The sequence below is a fragment of the Scyliorhinus torazame genome, chromosome 4 (assembly GCF_047496885.1).
Source record: "Scyliorhinus torazame isolate Kashiwa2021f chromosome 4, sScyTor2.1, whole genome shotgun sequence".
In the NCBI taxonomy this organism is placed as follows: Eukaryota; Metazoa; Chordata; class Chondrichthyes; order Carcharhiniformes; family Scyliorhinidae; genus Scyliorhinus; species Scyliorhinus torazame.
The window spans coordinates 216,730,520-216,751,896 of NC_092710.1; the positions used below are offsets into that span (position 1 = coordinate 216,730,520).

Here is a 21,377-nt window from a genome sequence, read left to right on the forward strand (position 1 = left end):
TGACCCTGCCAAGAAGGACGAATTGAACTTGGGGACTCTACTTTATAGTCCCCAGGGGCTTCGCACCGTTCGGGGTGGACCCCGAATCTGGTTCCAAGTGATTGGACTATGTTCCGATCACTTGGATCGATTTCTCCAATACTGGAGCCGTTCCCTGATCACTGGGCGGTTCCTGAGTGTCCGTTGACCTTCCTTTGTCTTGGCTCCTGCTGGCTCGAGGAGTCTGGCTTGGCCTTATTCACCTTAAATGTTTCAATTATTCCTGGGGATTGCTCATTAATATGCAAATGGCTGTTGGTTTCAGTGCTGTCTGGGTTTCTGCAAGTTCTAATACACAGGAACTTTGCACCTGCTAATTTTTCCTGGCTTGACTGAATTTCCCTGCATTCTTTGCGGATCTCCATTTTAAGTCGGGAAGTGGCCAACCCAGGTGGCTACAGTCACGTCACTATGAACCAAGGTGGGCATCAACCTGTTCCACGTGCTGGGTAGTGACTATGTCCTGATCGTGGACTACTTTTCAAATTACCCGGAAGTGATACGGTTGCACGACATCACCTCATCTGCAGTCATTCGGGCCTGTAAGGAAACCTTTGCTCGACACGGCATCCCGCTCACGGTTATGTCGGACAATGGCCCCTGCTTTGCCAGCCAGGAATGGTCCAACTTTGCCAGGCGGTACAATTTTGCCCATGTGACATCCAGTCCCCTGTACCCCCAATCCAAAGGCAAAGCGGAGAAGGGAGTACATATAGTCAAATGGCTCCTCTGCAAGGCTGCCGATGCTGGGTCCGATTTCTACCTCGCCTTGCTGGCCTATCGCTCCGCCCCACTGTCCACTGGCCTGTTGCCAGCCCAGTTGCTCATGGATCGTACCCTGAGGACGACGGTGCCGTCCATTCATGACCCAGACCTCAACCACGTTCCGGTCCTTCGCCGGATGCAGCTGTCTCGTGCACAGCACAAGGCGGCTCATGACTCTCGTGCAGCTGATCTCCTGGCTCTGGCTCCATATGACATCTTCTGGATGGTGGCTGGTCTGCGACCGCTGTTGTCCTTCGGCAGGTGGCCCCCCGCTTGTTCCTGGTTCATCTACCGGATGGCTCCTTTTGGCGCCCCAATCGACGCGCCCTTCGTCTCGTTCCACGCTCGCTACATGATCCTCCTCTGTCGCATCACCCTCCTGCTGACCCTCCCACAGACTATGCAGAAATCCCTGTCACTCTGCATCCCACTGACTCTGACGCAGTCCAGCCCGCTCCTGAACTGGCGGCTCTTGACCCATCTTTAAGGCGGTCTCGTTAAAGAGTTTCATCTCGTTATTCTTGTTGCATACTGCTTCTCTGCGCCAGGCACCTTCCCATGTAAATAGCTTAGTTCTCATGTACGTAGTCCTGTAAATATGTCTTCGCACCCCACACGTAGTTAGGAACATTCTCACCATACAATATTTATTGCCACACATATACATTCTTTTAGAAAAGGGGGATGTCATAATATACACCAGCATATCATGGTGCAGATACACACACACTGATGGACACACAGCGGGACCAATCAACACACACAACACCGCAGCCAATCACCAGTTAGAGCACACGCACTATAAAGACAGGGGGCATCAGAGTTCCTGCTCATTCTAGCTGCAGGCTCCTAGTAGGACAGAGCTCACAGCCTGCAGCACAGATCTTCACCATGTGCTGAGTGCATAGACTGGTTCGGATAGACATAGGTCTTTAGTTTAATCTAACATCGTGTTAACCCACAGTGAAAGTATGTTCAACAGTTTCTAACTTAATAAAATAGTGTTGCACTATTTTAAGTGTTGGTGACCTGTATGTGTTCCACAGATCCAGAGCACCCAACACATCACTGGACACCTTGACACTGCCAATCTGGCATCTTGACAGTGCCACTGGCAGGGAAACTGCCAGGTACCAGACTGGCAGTGCCAAGGTGCCCGGATGCCAGGTTTCCAGTGCCAGGAATTGGGCCCGGGGCTGCCTTGATCTGAAAAGGTGGGGAGAGAGGGGGGAGTCTCGAGGTCCCCGTATGAGATTTGGGTACAGTTGAGGGGTCCGGACACTGTGGTGGGTGGCTGAGGAGGTTCGAAAGATCGGGGCGGCATTTAAAAATGGCTGATGAGCTCACTGGCAAAGCAACGTTAAACATAGCGCTGAGAAACACCCCACTAAACTCGCCCAAAATGGGAGTCTGTTTCTGTCCCGTAAAATCATGCCCATGTTACTTGCACCAATTGCCTGGGTTTGAATGCTTTGTAGCATCACAATATTGTTCAACGTTAAAAACTAAATAGTAAAATGTAATTAAGCTGAGTAAAGCACAATGCAGTACTCATTGAAGTAGCAGGAGAGTTAATGTGCTTCTTCAGTATAATGGAAACACTGTGTTGGATTTATGTAATAATGTAAATCACCTTCCAAAGTGCTTTTAAAAATTCTGATTGCAATCTCATCAGTTTCTTCATTTCTGTTTAATGGAATGCATCTTTTCATTTCTGCAGTCACTCCAGCTCCAGAATTACTCAAATCTCCAGAAAAGAAACTTCAAACCAAGGAAACTTCTGGCCTGGTTGTTCAAGGTAAGTTATGTTTCTTTGCCATGACTGGCAAATATTCAAAAACAATTATGCAGCTATGCTACACATTTGACACACAATAAATTAAATGCTTAATTGATAATGGTTTTGATAATGGTTTCCCGTACCAGCCTCCCCGAACAGGCGCCGGAATGTGGCGACTAGGGGCTTTTCACAGTAAATTCATTTGAAGTCTACTTGTGACAATAAGCGATTTTCATTTCATTTTCATTTTGATGATATTTGCACCCATTTTGCCAATGATAGCACTTGTGTAGTTTGGTAAGGATCATACTTTTAAGTCTAAGTCAGGTCTATCAGTTCAAAATCATACAATGATCCATCAGAAAGTGGGTTGGTATAATACATTTGGAATGAATTACAATGAGAAATTTCGAATAACAGAAGAGAATACAAGTTTATAAATGGTTTCAAGTTTAAATGAAGCCATGAGCTTAATGTTATTATTTCCACAATCCGTGTGCCTGTAATTTATCCAGTCTATGGGAAAATGTTTGATTTGCCCCGAGAAGCAAAGAATATTGATCTATCCCAATCTTCCATTCTTTGAAAATAATAATAATCTTTAGTGTCACAAGTAGGCTTCCACTAACACTGCAATGAAGTTACTGTGAAAAGCCCCTAATCGCCAAATTTCGGCGCCTGATCGGGTTCACAGAGGGAGAATTCAGAATGTTAAAATTACCTAGTAGCACGTCTTTCGGGACTTGCGGGAGGAAACTGGAGCACCCGTAGGAAACCCATGCAGACATGGGGAGAATGTGCAGACTCCACACAGACAGTGACCAAGGGGGGAATCGAACCTGGGACCCTGGCATTGTGAAGCAACAGTGCTAACCACTATGCTACCGTGCCGCCTCACAATTTCGGCTTTACATTTATTTTCGGTGTCTTTATACCACAGCTGATGAGCAACTGATAACCACTGTAGAGTAAACAATCAAACCGCAGATCAAGAAAAATGTTGACACCCCTTTCTTTTTGTTTTCCATCACTCCGCTACCCACCCCTGAGAAAAAGGTAAATGCGTTGGGTGGGATTTTCCTTTCCTGCCAAAGACAATGGCCTTTTAAAAGGCTTGGCACGTTTCATAGCCCTGCTATGAAACGTGCTAATTTTATTTCCCAGAATTTTAAAAAAATTGGCTGTAAAATTTACCTTTCTTGTGCATTAGCTGCTCTTCTCTCTGGAGAAGAATTTGGATGTTATCCCTTTGCAATGTGCACACGTACAATATTTTCAGATCTTCGTGTACCTGTGAGTTAGTATCCTGCAGTGTAGCTTTTGGAGACTGTGGATCAAGGGGTGTGGACAGCTCACATGTGGGGAGGAAGAAAGGGAGGTATTATGTGCAAAGAGCACTCCTCAAGGTTAGTATCAAGCTTCCTTACTGCCCTATGAAAAACATTTTTTACAGACCGGCCTGCCCATTCCTGCCCGACTGCCCATGCGAACAATATTATGGCCTGGGCAGTGTGTTATCGGGGTCAATTGGCTTAATGAGCTCAACTGACCCTTAATTATTTATTTATTCTACTTGGTGGGAAGAGAGAAAAAAAGTGATTGAAAGATCACCTGACTGGAGATAAATATAGAAACCATTCGGCAAGTCAGTTAGCAGATTTGAGATGAACAGGCAAGTTAACATTTCATGGGTAAAAATTACAAATGAAACAAAAATACTATTTTACTAGTTTTGATAAAGGATCCACAGCTGAAACAGAAGTTGCTTCTTCTCTCTACATAATCACTGATTAATTTCAGATTTCCAGTGTTTGCCAACTCTGATGGTGACACACTTCGTTTAGAAGGTGGAGTGGCAGGTTTCCGTGATGATCATTCACTTATGAGAATCTGCTCGGAGATGGCATTGATTGTGAATAATATTAAGAGGACTATTTTGAACCTTCATATGGGCATTCCAGAGTGTTCTGTATTTTTAAGCTGAAAATTATGTTTCCTTTTTAGACGCTTGTGATCAGAAATCATTTGTTCAGATGAAACATTTTTTTTTTTACAACCAACAAACAACTAAAAGCCAGGAAACTAAAATGCAGGTGCATCGATTCAAATTCTCTCAGTAATCACAGTCAAGATTATAAAAAGGCCTTTGGCATCTCGAATAATTCTAATTTACAAACTGATTTCAATATTTTTGCATAATTTCTCTCATCTGCATTTGTTAATTTTTATAACTTCTGTTTATTGTTGGAGAAATTATGAAAGGGCTCCTTAAGAAGAATTCTTTTCCCCAAAAGATTATAATGCACCAGCAATATATTGTCCGTCTATTAATTCAGTACTTCACGAACATTTTCCTTGTGTGACTCCATTTTAACATCTCAGACTTGTGGGGGGGATTCAGTTTTTCAGTGGGGAGGGGTGGGATGTAGTGGGCCAAGGCAAATAAGGCAAAACAACAGGACAGCAAACATCATTATTTCATTATTAAAGTGCCAAAATAAAACAAAAAGCAGTATAGAGTAGCATTTAGCACTGTAATATTCAAGTGAAAAACAAAGCAACAGCCTATAATAGCCATCAGTTCTGTTTCAAAGTGTCAAAATAAAAAACAGCAGCATGATAAGAACCACAGTATCCAAGTATCAGAAGACAAAACAGCAGCATTATTGCCATCACTACTGTATCAGAGCTAGAAGAAGAGAAAAAGACTGTAACCTTCACTGCTATATCAAAGGGCCAGACTGTAGGAAGGAGCAGTGCTCCGAAAGCTAGTGTTTGAAACAAACCTGTTGGACTTTAACCTGGTGTTGTAAGACTTCTTACTGTGCTCACCCCAGTCCAATGCCTGCATCTCCACATAAAGGGCCAGAGGGAGACAAAACAGCGCAATTACAACAAGATAAGCAAATTATTGTGGATGCTGGAATCTGAAACAAAAACAGAAAATGCTAGACAATCTCAGCAAATCTAACAGCACCTGTGGAGAGAGAATGGAGCAAACTATGGTCAATTATGGTTAATTAATGGAAAGCAAAGAGTGGGGATTAATGGGTGTTTCTCTGGTTGGCAATCAGTAGCTAGTGGTGTCCCTCAGGGATCAGTGTTAGGCCCACAATTGCTCACAATTTACATGGATGATTTGGATTTGCGGACCAAGTACAATTGGTGGGATTTTCCGACCCCTCCCCACTGGGTCGGAGAATCCCAGGGGGGCGGTGCAAATCCCGCCCTAACGGCGTCTGCCGTATTCTCCGGCGCCGTTTTTCGGGCGGGGGCGGGATTCACACCACGCCGGTCAGCGGCCGTTGGCAGCGGCACCCTGGCAATTCTCCAGACCCCCATTGTTTTTGGCCAGTCCCGCCAGCGTGGGTTACACATGGTCCCACACGCCGGGACCTAGCAGGTAAGTCGGTGGGGCGGTCCTCGGGGGGGCGCGGGGAGATCTGGCCCCGGTCGGGGCCCACTGATCTGCAGGCGGGCCTGTTCCGTGGGGGCACTTTCTTCCTTCTGCGCCGGGCCCCTGTAGGGCTCTGTCATGGCCGGCGCGGAGAAGAGAACCCCCCCCCCCCGCATGTGCCAAAATAAGTCAGCCGGTCTGCGCATGTGCGGAACCACGCCGGTAGTTCCGTGCATACGCGAGATCACGCCAGCCCTTCAGCGCATGCGTGAACTTGCGCAGTCACTTTGATGCCAGCAGGAATGGCGCCAACCCCTCCCGCGTCGACCTAGCCCCAGAAAGTGCGGAGAATTCCGCACTTTCGGGGGCTGTTGACACCGGAGTGGTTGGCGCCGGTTCCCCGCCGGCATGGCGACTTAATCCCCCAGAAGGGAGAATCCCGCAGAATGTATCCAAGTTTGCAGACAACATTAGGATGAGTGGTAAAGCAAAAAGTGCAGACGATACTGGAAGTCTGCAGAGGGATTTGGACAGTTTAAGTTATTGGGCTAGTGTCTGGCAGATGGAATACAATGTTGACAAATCTGAGGTTATGCATTTTTGTAGGAGTAACAGCAAAAGGGATTATTATTTAAATGATAAAATATTAAAATATGCTGCTGTAAAGAGGGACCTGCGTGTCCTCGTGCATGAGTCGCAAAAAGTTGGCTTACAGGTGCAACAGGTGATAAAGAAGGCAAATGGAGTTTTTTCCTTCATTGCTAGAGGGATGGAATTTAAGGCTAGGGAGGTTATGCTGCAACTGTATAAGGTGTTAGGCCACACCTGGAGTATTGTGTTCAGCTTTGTTCTCCTTACCTGAGAAAGGACGTACTGGCACTGGAAGATGTGCAGAGGAGATTCACTAGGTTAATCCCAGAGCTGAGGGGATTGGATTATGAGGGGAGGTTGAGTAGACTGGGACGGTACTCGTTGGAATTTAGCAGGATGCGGAGGGGATCTTATAGAAACATATAAAATTATGAAGGGAATAGATAGGATAGATGCGGGCAGGTTGTTTCCACTGGCGGGTGAATCAGAACTAGGAGGCATAGCCTCAAAATAAGAGGAAGTAGATTTAGGACTGAGTTTAGGAAGAACTTCTTCACCCAAAGGATTGTGAATCTATGGAATTCCCTGCCCAGTGAAGCAGTTGAGGCTCCTTCATTAAATGTTTTCAAGATAAAGATAGATAGTTTTTTGAAGAATAAAGGGATTATGGGTTATGGTGTTGGTCAAAGAGACACAGCCGGAGTGAGACACATCCAGAGTGGGAATTTGGAACTTGGTAATTTGGTGCAGTGAGATAATTAGGAAAGGTAAGTGGTAAGTCTAATTCTGCTGTTTTTCAGTCAAAAGTGCAGTGTGTAGATTAGTGTCTGATTGGCTGAAGCTGCCCCCACCCTAATTGCTGAAAGGCAGTTATCTGTCAGTCACCTGAGGCCTGTTTAGGGGCACAAAGGTGCACATTGTATTCTTCTCTTTGAAATTTAAGTAGTATGAGTCACCCTGGTCAGCTGAAGTCTGTATAAAAGACAGACAGAAAGCGGACTCAGCAAGTTTTGCGCAGGTGAAAGAGACACAGTCGGAGTGAGACACATCCAGAGTGGGAATTTGGATTTGGTAATTTGGTTCAATGAGGTAATCAGGAAAGGTGAGTGGTAAGTCTAAATCTGCTGTTTTTCAGTCCAAAGTGCAGTGTGTAAATTAGTGTCTGATTGGCTGACGTTGCCTCACCCTAATTGCTGAGAGGCAGTTATGTGTCAGTCACCCGAGGCCTGTTTAGGGGCACAAAGGTGCACATTGTATTCTTCTCTTTGAAATTTAAGTAGTGTGAGTCACCCTGGTCAGCTGAAGTCTGTATAAAAGACAGGCAGAAAGCGGACTCAGTAAGCTTTGCACAGGTCAAAGATACACAGCCTGAGACACATCCAGAGTGGGAATTTGGAACTTGGTAATTTGGTGCAGTGAGGTAATTCGGTGCAGAATTACTCTTTTGTTCTCTTTCTTCTGGCCTGTAACTTTTAATCTGCAGGGAGAGAACCTGAGAGCATCTGAGACCCTCAGAAGGTAAGTAAGTGATTTTTACTCATTTTTACTTTTATTACTTTTTCAAATTGTGTGTGTGTTGGGGGGGGGGGGGGGGGGCAGGGTGGGGGGGGGGGGGGGGGACTGAAGTGACATCACAGAAAATCTGTGACCTGATTGGCTGGTTGGGAATCTACACTAAATTTAAAAAATTAAGCATTGGTAAACTAATTAAACATAATTACTTAATTATAATTTAGAGGGGTATCTAAACCAGAGATCGGAGAGTACAGTATTTAGCTTTCACATTTATAGTAGAAATTTAATGCTAGGAATCATACAGATAATAGTAACTTTTGTTTTAACTTTTAAATTTAATTTATTAATTAATTGACAAAATGAAAATTAGAGGGGTGCAGTGCTCTGAATGTGAGATGTGGCAGGTCCGGGAGGCTTCCAGCGTCCCGGATGGCTTCATCTGCAGAAAGCGCACCCAACTGGAGCTCCTCACCAACTGCATGGTTCGGTTGGAGCAGCAGTTGGATGCACTTAAGAGCATGCAGGGGGCGAAAAGCATCATAGATAGCAGTTATATAAATCTGGTCACACCCAAGATGCAGGCAGAGAAATGGGTGACCACCAGAAAGGGCAGGCAGTCAGTGCAGGAATCCCCTGAGGTTGTCCCCCTCTCGAACAGGTATACCCCTTTGGATACTGTCGGGCAGGATAGCCTATCAGGGGTAAACAGCAGCAGCCAGAGCAGTGGCACCACGGCTGGCTCTGATGTTCAGAAGGGAGGGTCAAAGTGCAGAAGAGCATTAGTAATAGGGGACTCTATAGTCAGGGGCACAGATAGGCGCTTCTGTGGACGTGAAAGAGACTCCAGGATGGTATGTTGCCTCCCTGGTGCCAGGGTCCAGGATGTCTCCGAACGGGTATCGGGCATCCTGAAGGGGGGGCGCAAACAGGCAGAGGTCGTTGTACATATTGGTACTAACAACATAGGCAGGAAGGGGCATGAGGTCCTGCAGCAGGAGTTCAGGGAGCTAGGCAGAAAGTTAAAAGACAGGACCTCTAGGGTTGTAATCTCAAGATTACTCCCTGTGCCACGTGCCAGTGAGGCTAGAAATAGGAAGATAGAGCAGCTAAACACGTGGCTAAACGGCTGGTGTAGGAGGGAAGGTTTCTGTTATCTGAACCACTGGGAGCTCTTCCGGGGCTGGTGTGACCTATATAAGAAGGACTGGTTGCATCTAAACTGGAGAGGCATAGATATCCTGGCCGCGAGGTTTGCTAGTGTCACATGGGAGGGTTTAAACCAGTATGGCAGGGGGGTGGGCATGGGAGCAATAGGTCAGAAAGTGAGAGCATTGAGGGAGAACTAGGGAATAGGGCCAGTATGGCTCTGAGGCAGAGCAGACAGGGAGAAGTTGCTGAACACAGTGGGTCTGGTGGCCTGAAGTGCATATGTTTTAATGCAAGAAGTATTACGCATAAGGCAGATGAACTTAGAGCTTGGATTAGTACTTGGAACTATGATGTTGTTGCCATTACAGAGACCTGGTTGAGGGAAGGGCAGGATTGGCAGCTAAACGTTCCAGGATTTAGATTTTTCAGGCAGGATAGAGGGGGATATAAAAGGGGTGGCGGAGTTGCACTACTGGTTAGGGAGAATATCACAGCTGTACTACGGGAGGACACCTCAGAGGGCAGTGAGGCTATATGGGTAGAGATCAGGAATAAGAAGGGTGCAGTCACAATGTTGGGGGTTTACTACAGGCTTCCCAACAGTCGGCGGGAGATAGAGGAGCAGATAGGTAGACAGATTTTGGAATAGAGTAAAAACAACAGGGTTGTTGTGATGGGAGACTTCAACTTCCCCAATATTAACTGCGACTCACTTAGTGCCAGGGGCTAAACAGGGCAGAGTTTGTAAGGAGCATCCAGGAGGGCTTCTTAAAACAATATGTAAACAGTCCAACTAGGGAAGGGGCTGTACTGGACCTGGTATTGGGGAATGAGCCCGGCCAGGTGGTAGAAGTTCCAGTAGGGAAGCATTTCGGGAACAGTGACCACGATTCAGTAAGTTTTAAAGTGTTGGTGGACAAGAATAAGAGTGGTCTTAGGGTGAATGTGCGAAATTGGGGGAAGGCTAATTATAACAATATTAGGCGGGAACTGAAGCACCTGGATTGGGGGCGGATGTTTGAGGGCAAATCAACAACTGATATGTGGGAGGCTTTCAAGTATCAATTGAAAGGAATTCAGGACCGGCATGTTCCTGTGAGGAAGAAGGATAATTACGGCAATTTTCGGGAACCTTGGATAACGAGAGGTATTGTAGGCCTCGTCAAAAAGAAAAAGGAGGCATTTGTCAGGGCTAAAAGGCTGGGAACAGACGAAGCCTGTGTGGAATATAAGAAAAGTAGGAAGGAACTTAAGCAAGGAGTTAGGAGGGCTAGAAGGGTCATGAAAAGTCATTGGCAAATAGGGTTAAGGAAAATCCCAACGCTTTTTACACATACATAAAAAGCAAGAGGATAGCCAGGGAAAGGGTTGGCCCACTGAAGGATAGGCAAGGGAATCTATGTGTGGAGCCAGAGGAAATGGGCGAGGTCCTAAATGAATACTTTGCATCAGTATTCACCAAAGAGAAGGAATTGGTAGATATTGAGTCTGGAGAAGGGTGTGTAGATAGCCTGGGTCACATTGAGATCCAAAAAGACGAGGTGTTGGGCGTCTTGAAAAATATTAAGGTAGGTAAGTCCCCAGGGCCTGATGGGATCTACCCCAGAATACTGAAGGAGGCTAGAGAGAAAATTGCTGAGGCCTTGACAGAAATCTTTGGATCCTCACTGCCTTCAGGTGATGTCCTGGAGGACTGATGAATAGCCAATGTTGTTCCTCTGTTGAAGAAGGGTAGCAAGGATAATCCAGGGAACTACAGGCCGGTGAGCCTTCCGTCAGTGGTAGGGAAATTACTGGAGAGAATTATTCGAGACAGGATCTATTCCCATTTGGAAGCAAATGGACGTATTAGTGAGAGGCAGCATGGTTTTGTGAAGAGGAGGTCGTGTCTCACTAACTTGATAGAGTTTTTCGAAGAAGTCACAAAGATGATTGATGCAGGTAGGGCAGTGGATGTTGTCTATATGGACTTCAGTAAGGCCTTTGACAAGGTCCCTCATGGTAGACTAGTACAAAAGGTGAAATCACACGGGATCAGGGTTGAGCTGGCAAGGTGGATACAGAACTGGCTAGGTCATAGAAGGCAGAGAGTAGCAATGGAAGGATGCTTTTCTAATTGGAGGACTGTGACTAGTGGTGTTCCGCAGGGATCAGTGCTGGGACCTTTGCTGTTTGTAGTATATATAAATGATTTGGAGGAAAATGTAACTGGTCTGATTAGTAAGTTTGCAGACGACACAAAGGTTGGAAGAATTGCGGATAGCGATGAGGACTGTCAGAGGATACAGCAGGATTTAGATTGTTTGGAGACTTGAGCGGAGAGATGGCAGATGGAATTTAATCCGGACAAATGTGAGGTAATGCATTTTGGAAGGTCTAATGCAGGTAGGGAATATACAGTGAATGGTAGAATCCTCAAGAGTATTGACAGTCAGAGAGATCTAGGTGTACAGGTCCACAGGTCACTGAAAGGGGCAACACAGGTGGAGAAGGTAGTCAAGAAGGCATACGGCACACTTGGCTTCATTGGCCGGGGCATTGAGTATAAGAAGTGGCAAGTCATTTTGCAGCTGGATAGAACCTTAGATAGGACACACTTGGAGTATAGTGTTCAATTCTGGTCGGCACACTACCAGAAGGATGTGGAGGCTTTAGAGAGGGTGCAGAAGAGATTTACCAGAATGTTGCCTGGTATGGAGGGCATTAGCTATGAGGAACGGTTGAATAAACTCGGTTTGTTCTCACTGGAACGACAGAGGTTGAGGGGCGACCTGATAGAGGTTTACATCATTATGAGGGGCATAGACAGAGTGGATAGTCAGAGGCTTTTCCCCAGGGTAGAGGGGTCAATTTCTAGGGGGCATAGGTTTAAGGTGCGAGGGGCAAAGTTTAGAGGAGATAGAACATAGAACATAGAACATAGAACAATACAGCGCCATACAGGCCCTTCAGCCCACGATGTTGCACCGAAACAAAAGCCATCTAACCTACACTATGCCATTATCATCCATGGTAAGATGTACGAGGCAAGTGTTTTACACAGAGGGTAGTGGGTGCCTGGAACTCGCTGCCGGAGGAGCTGGTGGAACCAGGGACGATAGTGACATTTAAGGGGCATCTTGACAAATACATGAATAGGATGGGAATAGAGGTATACGGACCCAGCAAGTGTAGAAGATTGTAGTTTAGTCGAGCAGCATGGTCGGCACGGGCTTGGAGGGCCGAAGGGCCTGTTCCTGTGCTGCACTTTTCTTTGTTCTTTGTTCTTTGGGTTCGGGAGGGAAAGTGGAGCTGAGTCCACAAAAGATCAGCCATGATCTCATTGAATGGGAGAGCAGGCTCGAAGGGCCGGATGGCCTACTCCTGCTCCTAGTTCTTATGTTCTAAATATTTTGAGTCTGGATGACACTTTTCCAAAGCTAGAGAGAACTGAAAATATGATGAGACTGATACTGTTGATGGAGGAATGGGTGGGGGGGGGGGGGGGGGGGGGGTGGAGAGAGAGGGAGAGAGAGGGGGGGTGTGGCTTGATAGAAGGCCAGCAATAGGTGGTGATTGTCATAGATATCATGAACAATAAGACAAAGGGAATGTATGCGGTGGTGATAATAACTAAGAAGGGTGCTGAGAGTAGCACATTAAGAGATCAGAATGTGTCAATGGCAGAACAGGGGTAACAGTGTTTCAAAAGACAAATTGTAACAGGGAACAGATGGCCCTAATAGGGTGGGGTGGGGGGATTCGAGGCAATGGTGAGGGGAAACCGGATCACTGAATGAACGGAAAATAAATTGATAGAAATAAAAGTGGGATAAAGGTGGAGGAGAGAATTCTCAGTTTGAAGTTGTTGAACTCAATGTTAAGTCCAGAAGGCTGTAATGTGCCTAATCGGAAGATGGGGTGCCATTCCACCGGTTTGCACTGGGCTTCACTAGAGCCTTGCAACGGGCCAAGGACGGACATGTGGATATGAGAGCAGGATGGTGAGTTGAAATAGAAAGCGACAGGAAGGTCTGAGCACTGCTTGCAGATGGACAGAATGTGTTCTGTGAAGTGGTCACCCAGTCTGCATTTAATCTCTCCAATGTAGAGTAGATTGCATTGGGAGCAGCGAATACAATAGAATCATAGAATTTACAGTGCAGAATGAGGCCACTCGGCCAATTAAGTCTGCACTGGCCTCTGGAAAGAGCACCTTACTTCAGCCCAAACCTCCAGCCCATCCCCGTAACCAGTAATCCCATCCAAACATTTTTAGACACTCAGGGAAATTTAGCATAGCCAATCCACACCTTTGGACTGTGGGAGGAAGCCGGAGCACCCGGGGGAAATCCACGCAGAAACGGGGAGAAAGTGCAAACTCCCCACAGACAGTCACCCGAGGTCAGAATTGAACCAGGGTCCCTGGAACTGTGAGGCAGCAGTGCTAAACACTGTGCCACAGTGCCGCCCTCAGATTGAAGGAGGTACATGTGAAGCGCCGCCTCACCTGAAGAGAGGCAAGTGCTGTACCTTCTGAGATTGCATGGGAAGGTGCTGTGGCAAGAGGATGAGGTGTTGGGGGTGATGGGAGGAGTGGATCAGGGAATCCTGGAGGGAATGGATCCTGCAGAATGCTGACGGGGAGTGAGGGGAAGATATATTTGGTGGTGGTGTAATACTGGAGTTGGCAGAACTGGTGGAGGATGATTCTTTGAATGTGGAGGCTGGTGGGGTGAAACGTGAGGACAAGAGAGACCCTGTTCAGGTTCTGGGGGGGGAGAGGAAGGGGTGAGAGAACAGGTGCGGTAGATGGGTCAGATATTGTTGCGAGTCGTCTTCAGAAAAATGGATGGGAAACCATGACTGAGGAAGAAGGAAGGCATGTCAGCAGCACCATTTTGGGAAGTGATAACATCGGAACGAATGTGGTGGAGGCGAAGGAACTGTGAGGATGGAATGGAGCTGTTGCTCTTTTTAACCTTAGTCTATTTGCTCTGATTACGTCACCTTTGCTCATGAGTCGCCAGGTATCTTTATGATACCGCCACGTGGTTCAAGTTCAGGTTATGATTAATAATACAGCACACCGCTTGGTAAGGATTAAAACAACGGTCATTTATTATATACAAGCAATATTAATACCCTAATACTACTTTCTATATAATAAACCTATCACTACTGGCCAATACTTAACTTAGGAAGAGCCCACCAGGTCAGGGAAACGAATGGCTTGTCCAATCAGATCTGGCCCGCGGGATTCAAAAGGCTGCTACAGGTCGGTGGCTAGGTGTCTCTACCAGATAGTGATCGCTGGATTCAAACTTACTGTTGCCGGTTGCTGTTCTTGCGAAGGTCTCGAGCAGGCGAAGAGGAGAGAGAGAGAGATCTGAACTTGAACCCTCACTTTTATAGGGCCCAGGGGCTTCCCGCCTCCCGGGGCGGCCCTTGACCCTGAGTCCCAAGTGATTGGATCTGTCCCCAATCTCTGGGGTCGATGTGTCCAATGGTGAGGCGATTCCTCAATCGGGGGGTGGTCGCTCACCTGTCTTGGTTTTGGCCACTGCAGGCGCCGACAGGTCTGGCCCGGTATTCAATTGCTAATATGTTGCAATTGTTCCCGGGGATAGCCGATTTAACTGTGGATGTCTGAATAGATGGGCTGTAAACAGTCCTGAATGCAACTGCAAATACTTGGGTTGATGGGCTGTTGATAGCCCTGAGTATCGATCTGGGCTAACTTCCCAGAGCCGAATATGCAATACTGTCTGCAGCTGCCTGCTTGTGTCTTCTTAGCTACTTTTCCCAGCAGTCTTTCGGGTTAGCCATTTTAAACTGGGTTTTGGCCAGATTAATCGGAACGCAGCCATTTTACGTGGCTACAGAGCCCTTACAGGATGCGGGGTGTAAGGAGATGTAATCGGGGTAGCTGTGGGAGTTGGTGGGCTTGTAATGGATCCTAGTGGACAGTCTATCACCAGAAATGGAGATAGAGAGGTCAAGGGAATAGAAGTGTCGGTGATGAACCATGTGAAGGTGATAGGGGGGTGGGAATTGAAAGCGAAATTGATAATTTCTTACAGGTCCAGACAGGAACATGAAGCGGCACCAAAACAGCCATTGAGCACCAATAAAAGAATTGTGGGATGAGGCCGTAGTAGGACTGGAATAGGGTGTTCCACTTACCCCATAGAGTGACAGGCAGAACTGGGACCCAAGGGGGTACCCTTGGCCACACCTTTGATTTGGAGAAAGTGCAACAAGTTAAAGGAGAAATTCTTCATTGAGAGGGCAAGTTCTGCCAGACAGGGGAGAATGGTGGATGGGGATTGTTCAGGCCTCTGTTCAAGGAAGAAGCGGAGGTACTTCAGACCATCCTTGTGGGGATGGAGGTATAGAGGGATTGGAGATCTATGGTAAAGAGGAGGTGGCTAGGGTGGGGGAACTGAAAGTTGATGATATGCTGTAGGGCATCAGAAGAATCGCGGATGTGGGTGGGAAGGGACTGGACAAGAGGAGAGTGTATGGAGTAAAGAGACGAAGAAATGAGTTCAGTGGGAAAGGAATAAGCTAACGCAATGGGCCTATTATAACAGTCCTGTTTGTGAATTTTGGGAAGGAGATTGAAGAAGGCTGTCCAGGGTTGGAAGCTGCGGGAGAACCTGCAAAGCTAAGATAGGGCTCGTAAGCATTGGCAAAGCCACAGTGAGTACTGACATCTCTCCTCCACACAATCATCCACAAGAAAGAATCATCCTTTACATGATGGATATTAATATAGTATAACATCACAACATACTTCACAGGAGTGTTATTAAACAAAATCTGACACTGAGCCATAGAAAGAGATATCAGGACAGTCGCCCACAGAGTTGGTCAAAGAGGAACAGTTTGTGGAGTTTCTTAAAGGTGAAGAGTGAATTAGAGAGGTGAAAATGTGTAGGGAGCTAATTTCGCATCCTAGGACTTTGGCAACTCAAGTGGTGGAACAATTAAAATCTGAGATGTGCAAGAAGCCAGAACTTGAGGTGTACTAATCTCTTGAGGGGTTGTAGGGCAAGAGGAGGTTAGAGAGTTCAGGATGAGCAAGACCATGGAGCAATTTGAAAACAAGGACGAGTTTAAAAACTAAAACGTTGCTCGACTAGGAGTTACTGTAGATCGGCAAGTACACAGGTGGACAGGTGAATGGGACTTGGTGGCAGTTCTGGATGGACTGAAGCTTTTGGACGGCGCAAGATAGGAAGTCGGCAGCACAGCACTGGAATAGTTGCGTCTGAAAGTAATAGAAGCATGGATAAGAACTGAGGCGATGGAGCAGGCAGTTGATGTTATGGAGATGGACGTAAGCAGCCTTAAAGAGGTGTCAGAAGTGCTTCTAGATGTTAGATAGTATGCAAAGGCTGTGAACAGCATGGTGCAGCTTCAAACAGTGATCATGGTGGGATGGAGTTAGCTATGTATTTGGCCAGGTTGGGGTTGGGGGGGTTGGGGGGGGGGGGGCAAGGGTTGCCCAAGAGATTATTGTAGATAATCCATAATTCCATCAACATCATGCCCTTTACAGAAACTTGTTTGACTGGGCAATAAAAGGAGGTATGACAACAGGACAAAAAGGCCTTCGAGGGATAAATAATAAAGAAGAAAATTAAAGGAAAAATAAGGTAAAAATAAGGCTCATGTCCTGAGTAGCAGCCAAAATACACAGGACGAATGGACATGAGAAAGCTCTAGTTTCACAGCAAGATTCGGATAAAATGTGAATACACCGGAGGAAGAGTAAAAAAAGGTTTTAGGAACCCAAAACTTGCAAGTTTGCACCTTTTTGCAACATGAACCACACCGGTTTATTGGACTTCTACAACTCAGGACAAATTATCATTTTGATTAAAAGAAAACATATTTATAAAACTAAAATAGGAGAAAGGATATTGTCTTTTTTGAGTAAGTACCTCGAACTAACCCAGGAAATGAATATTTTGAGAATAAGATATGTTGCAGAATCATGAGGTCACCTGGAATATTTATTGCATTAATATATATATATATCTCCAGTAATGAATCACAGAATATAACAAATAACCAGTAGATATTCTGATGACAACTCAATGTGATAGGTGTTATGAATGAATTATTGTTCATTGTTGATAAGTCATGAGTTATGTTCAATGTATCCAGCAGTGAATGTTGCTGGTAAACACTAGAACATTTGATATTTTAATAAAGGTAATGCATTATCAATTTATATGCTCACTTTTGTGAAGGCAAAAAGTCTTATATCAAATAATCAGACTTGCCAATTTGCTGTGATGCACTGGATTCAAAGGGCGTCAAGATCACTGGTGTTATGGTATTCAGCTTTTATGGTACAATTAATCTCAAACAAAGTTTTTTTTAAAACTGACATATTTTATAATGCGGTATTTTGCAGGGCTAAATGTTTGTGTCACTGCTCTTTTCATAATTATCTTGGAGACTAATTCATTCAATTAAATTAAATGGGTGATCCTGAAGGAATAGGGACAATGAATTAATTAACTTTGAAGTCGAGAGCTTCAGGGAGCAACTCACTGCTTTTTCACAGGATGCTTTCAAGCATCAAGTACTTCTACGAGTCATTCTGCTAAAGATTTTTTAAATGTTGGGGCCATTGCTAGCTAATAAATATATACGTTACTGGTAAGTTGAATACCTTGAGTTTGTGAGGATTTGAGGCACCAGCTGCCCCCACTCCTACCCACTCCTAGGGGCTGGTTTAGCACAGTGAGCTAAACAGCTGGCTTGTAATGCAGAACAATGCACAGGTTCAATTCCGGTATCCGCCTCCCCGAACAGGTGCCGGAATGTGGCGACTAGGGTTTTTTCACAGTAACTTCATTGAAGCCTACTTGTGACAATGAGCGATTATTATTATTATTATTACCCTAGTCACTCCTGTAGCTCAAAACAAAGGAAAGAAATACAACAATGGAATGTTGGCCTCTTCACAAAAGAAGAATTAGGTTAATGATGTCCCATATTGATTGAGTGAGCTTTCCTTCCTGTGTCCAATGTGAGAGAATTAATTATTAAATCAGTGTCTTGGTTTGCTTGTTACATTAAATGATTTATTAGTTAAAATTGATTGATTGATTTATTGTCACATGTACCAAAGTACAGTGAAAAGTATTTTTCTGCGGCCAAGGGAACGTGCACAGTCAGTACATAGTAGACAAAAAGAATAACCGATAGAGTACATTGACAAATGGTATATCAACAAACAGTGATTGGTTACAGTGCGGCACAAGGGCCGAACAAAGCAAATACAGGAGCAAGAGTAGCACAGGGCGTCATGAATAGTGTTCTTACAGCGAACAGATCAGTCCGAGGGAGAGTCGAGAAGTCTAGTAGCTGTGGGAAAGAAGCTGTTTCTTTGTCTGGATGTGCGGGTCTTCAGACTTCTGTACCTTCTACCTGATGGAAGGGTCTGGAAGAAGGCAATGCCTGGGTGGGAGGGTTTTCTGACAATGCTGTCTGTCTTCCTGAGGAGGCGGGAGGTGTAGACAGAATCAATGGGAGGGTGGCAAGCTTGTGTGATATGTTGGGCTGAGTTCACCACACTCTGCAGTTTCTTGCGATCTTGGGCTGAGCAGCTGCTATACCAGGCTGTGATGCAGCCGGATAGGATACTCTGTATGGCACATCTGTAGAAGTTTGTGAGAGTTGATGCAGACATGTCGAATTTCTTCAGCATTGGCCGAGAGTAGAGATGTTGTTAGGTTTTCTTGACTGTTACATCAACGTGAGTGGGGCGGCACAGTAGCACAGTGGTTAGCACTGATGCTTCACAGCACTAGCAACCCGGGTTCGATTCCCGGCTTAGGTCACTGTAGCGCACAAAGACTCCATGAGACGAATAGAGTGAAGTCGATGAGGCTTTATTAAGCGTGTCTGTTCCCCAGCAGCCCGATAGTAAACTGGCCTGCAGGGGAAGACACCGGCTTCTTATACTTTGCCTTCAGGGCGGAGCTTGAGGTCAACGGCCAACCAGGACCCGGGATCTGTCAGCCAATGACATTAGGGCTTCCAGTCCCACATGACCCCCAATACATACTACCAAATTCACCCCTTGTCAAAAATGAACCCGGCGGGGTGATGCTTCGTATGGTGGTAAGGGTTTACAGGGCTGGTCCTGGGAGGATAGAACATTCACATGGTAGTACAGTATTGGACAGTTTCGTCCTGTTGCAACTATTTACAGAGGGTATAGGAAAAAACAAAATGTTCTTTGAACAGTCCATCTTTGTTTTACATCGACGCCACGAGTCGGTCGGGCGGTCTGGTCGTCCGTGTCGATCGCCTCGGCCCCGGCGGTGGTGGTGGTGCTTGTACCAGTGTTGTCGCCTCCAGGAGCCATCGGTGCAAAGGGGAGGGGGACTGATCCTCCTGGGAAGGGGGTGGTCTCGGGGTGCGGCGGTGGCAGGAAGGGGGGCGGTTGGGTTGATGGTGTCGGGGGGGTGTGCGTGGTGCCGGCGGGCGCCAGATCCCGCAGGGAGACCGTGTCCTGTCGGCCGTCGGGGTACTCCACGTAGGCGTACTGGGGGTTTGCGTGGAGGAGGTGAACCCTTTCGACCAACGGGTCCGCCTTATGTGCCCGCACGTGCTTTCGGAGCAGGATGGGTCCTGGGGGACCGGCCGAGTCTCAGACGAACAAAAACTGCAGGTCCTGCACTCGAGGGTGAGCACGGAGATTTTCACCCTCATTGAAGACACCGACGATTTCCAGACGGCGTTCGCAGCACTCAGAAGTCTCTACGTTCGCCCAGTTAACCAAATCTACGCTCGCTACCAGCTCGCTACGAGACGGCAAGGTCCCGGAGAATCGATGGACGAGTTCTACGCCGCGCTGCTGATTTTGGGACGAGCCTGCAGCTGCCCGTCGGTGAACGCAAACGAACACACGGACATGTTAATGCGCGATGCTTTTGTGGCAGGTATGCAATCCTCCCAAATCCGCCAAAGACTTCTAGAAAAAGAGTCGCTAGGACTCTCAGAGGCACGGGCCCTAGCAGTACGCAATGGGATAATAGGCCCCGACCCCGAACGTATGCGCGCACTCATGGAATTTCCCCTCCCGCACTGCCCAAAAGCCCTGAAACGCTGCCTGGGGTTCTTTTCGTACTACGCCCAGTGGGTCCCCCAGTACGCAGACAAGGCCCGCACAAGCACCACCACCACCGCCGGGGCCGAGGCGATCGACACGGACGACCAGACCACCCGACCGACTTGTGGTGTCGATGTAAAACAAAGATGGACTGTTCAAAGAACATTTTGTTTTTTTCCTATACCCTCTGTAAATAGTTGCAACAGGACGAAACTGTCCAATACTGTACTACCATGTGAATGTTCTATCCTCCCAGGACCAGCCCTGTAAACCCTTACCACCACCGCACGTAATACCCGCGCGGGCTGCTGGGGAACAGACACGCTTAATAAATTGTAGCGCACAAAGACTCCATGAGACGAATAGAGTGAAGTCGATGAGGCTTTATTAAGCGTGTCTGTTCCCCAGCAGCCCGATAGTAAACTGGCCTGCGGGGGAAGACACCGGCTTCTTATACTTCGCCTTCAGGGCGGAGCTTGAGGTCAACGGCCAACCAGGACCCGGGATCTGTCAGCCAATGACATTAGGGCTTCCAGTCCCACATGACCCCCAATACATACTACCACAGTCACTGTCTTTGCGGGGTCTGCACATTCTCCCTGTGTCTGCGTGCGTTTCCTCCGGGTGCTCTGGTTTCCTCCCACAGTCCAAAGATGTGCGAGTTCGGTGGATGTGTCCAAAGGTTAGGTGGGGTTGCTGGGTTACGGGGATAGGGTTGAGGTGTGGGCTTGGGTAGGGTACTCTTTTGGGGCTGGTGTAGATGTGAAGGGCCGAATGGCCTCCTTCTGCACTGTAGATTCTAAGAAATTCTATGAAAGGACAGACTGTTGGTGATGGTGACCCCCAGGAACTTAAAGCTATGGCACTTTGGAGCCATTGATGTAGACGGGAGCGTGGAGGGGGGGCGGGGGGGTGGGGGGGGGGGGGGTGGGGGAGGGTGGCGGGATGCGTCATGCTATGCTTCCTGAAGTTGATGATCAGTTCCTTGGTCTTTCTGACATTTAGAGAGAGGTTGTTTT

The 21,377-nt window shown here is 46.8% G+C and overlaps 1 protein-coding gene across 50 annotated transcripts in view; it reads left to right on the forward strand.

Annotated features, from left to right (window-relative positions):
- The window catches only part of LOC140410753 (uncharacterized), a 526,658-nt gene that overhangs the window by 56,242 nt on the left and 449,039 nt on the right, over positions 1–21,377 (forward strand). For all 50 annotated transcript variants that reach the window (XM_072499281.1, XM_072499289.1, XM_072499285.1 and 47 more), the window contains one exon: positions 2,525–2,602. In XM_072499281.1, the coding sequence (XP_072355382.1) occupies positions 2,525–2,602 (78 nt within the window). The remainder of the gene's footprint in view (positions 1–2,524; positions 2,603–21,377) is intronic.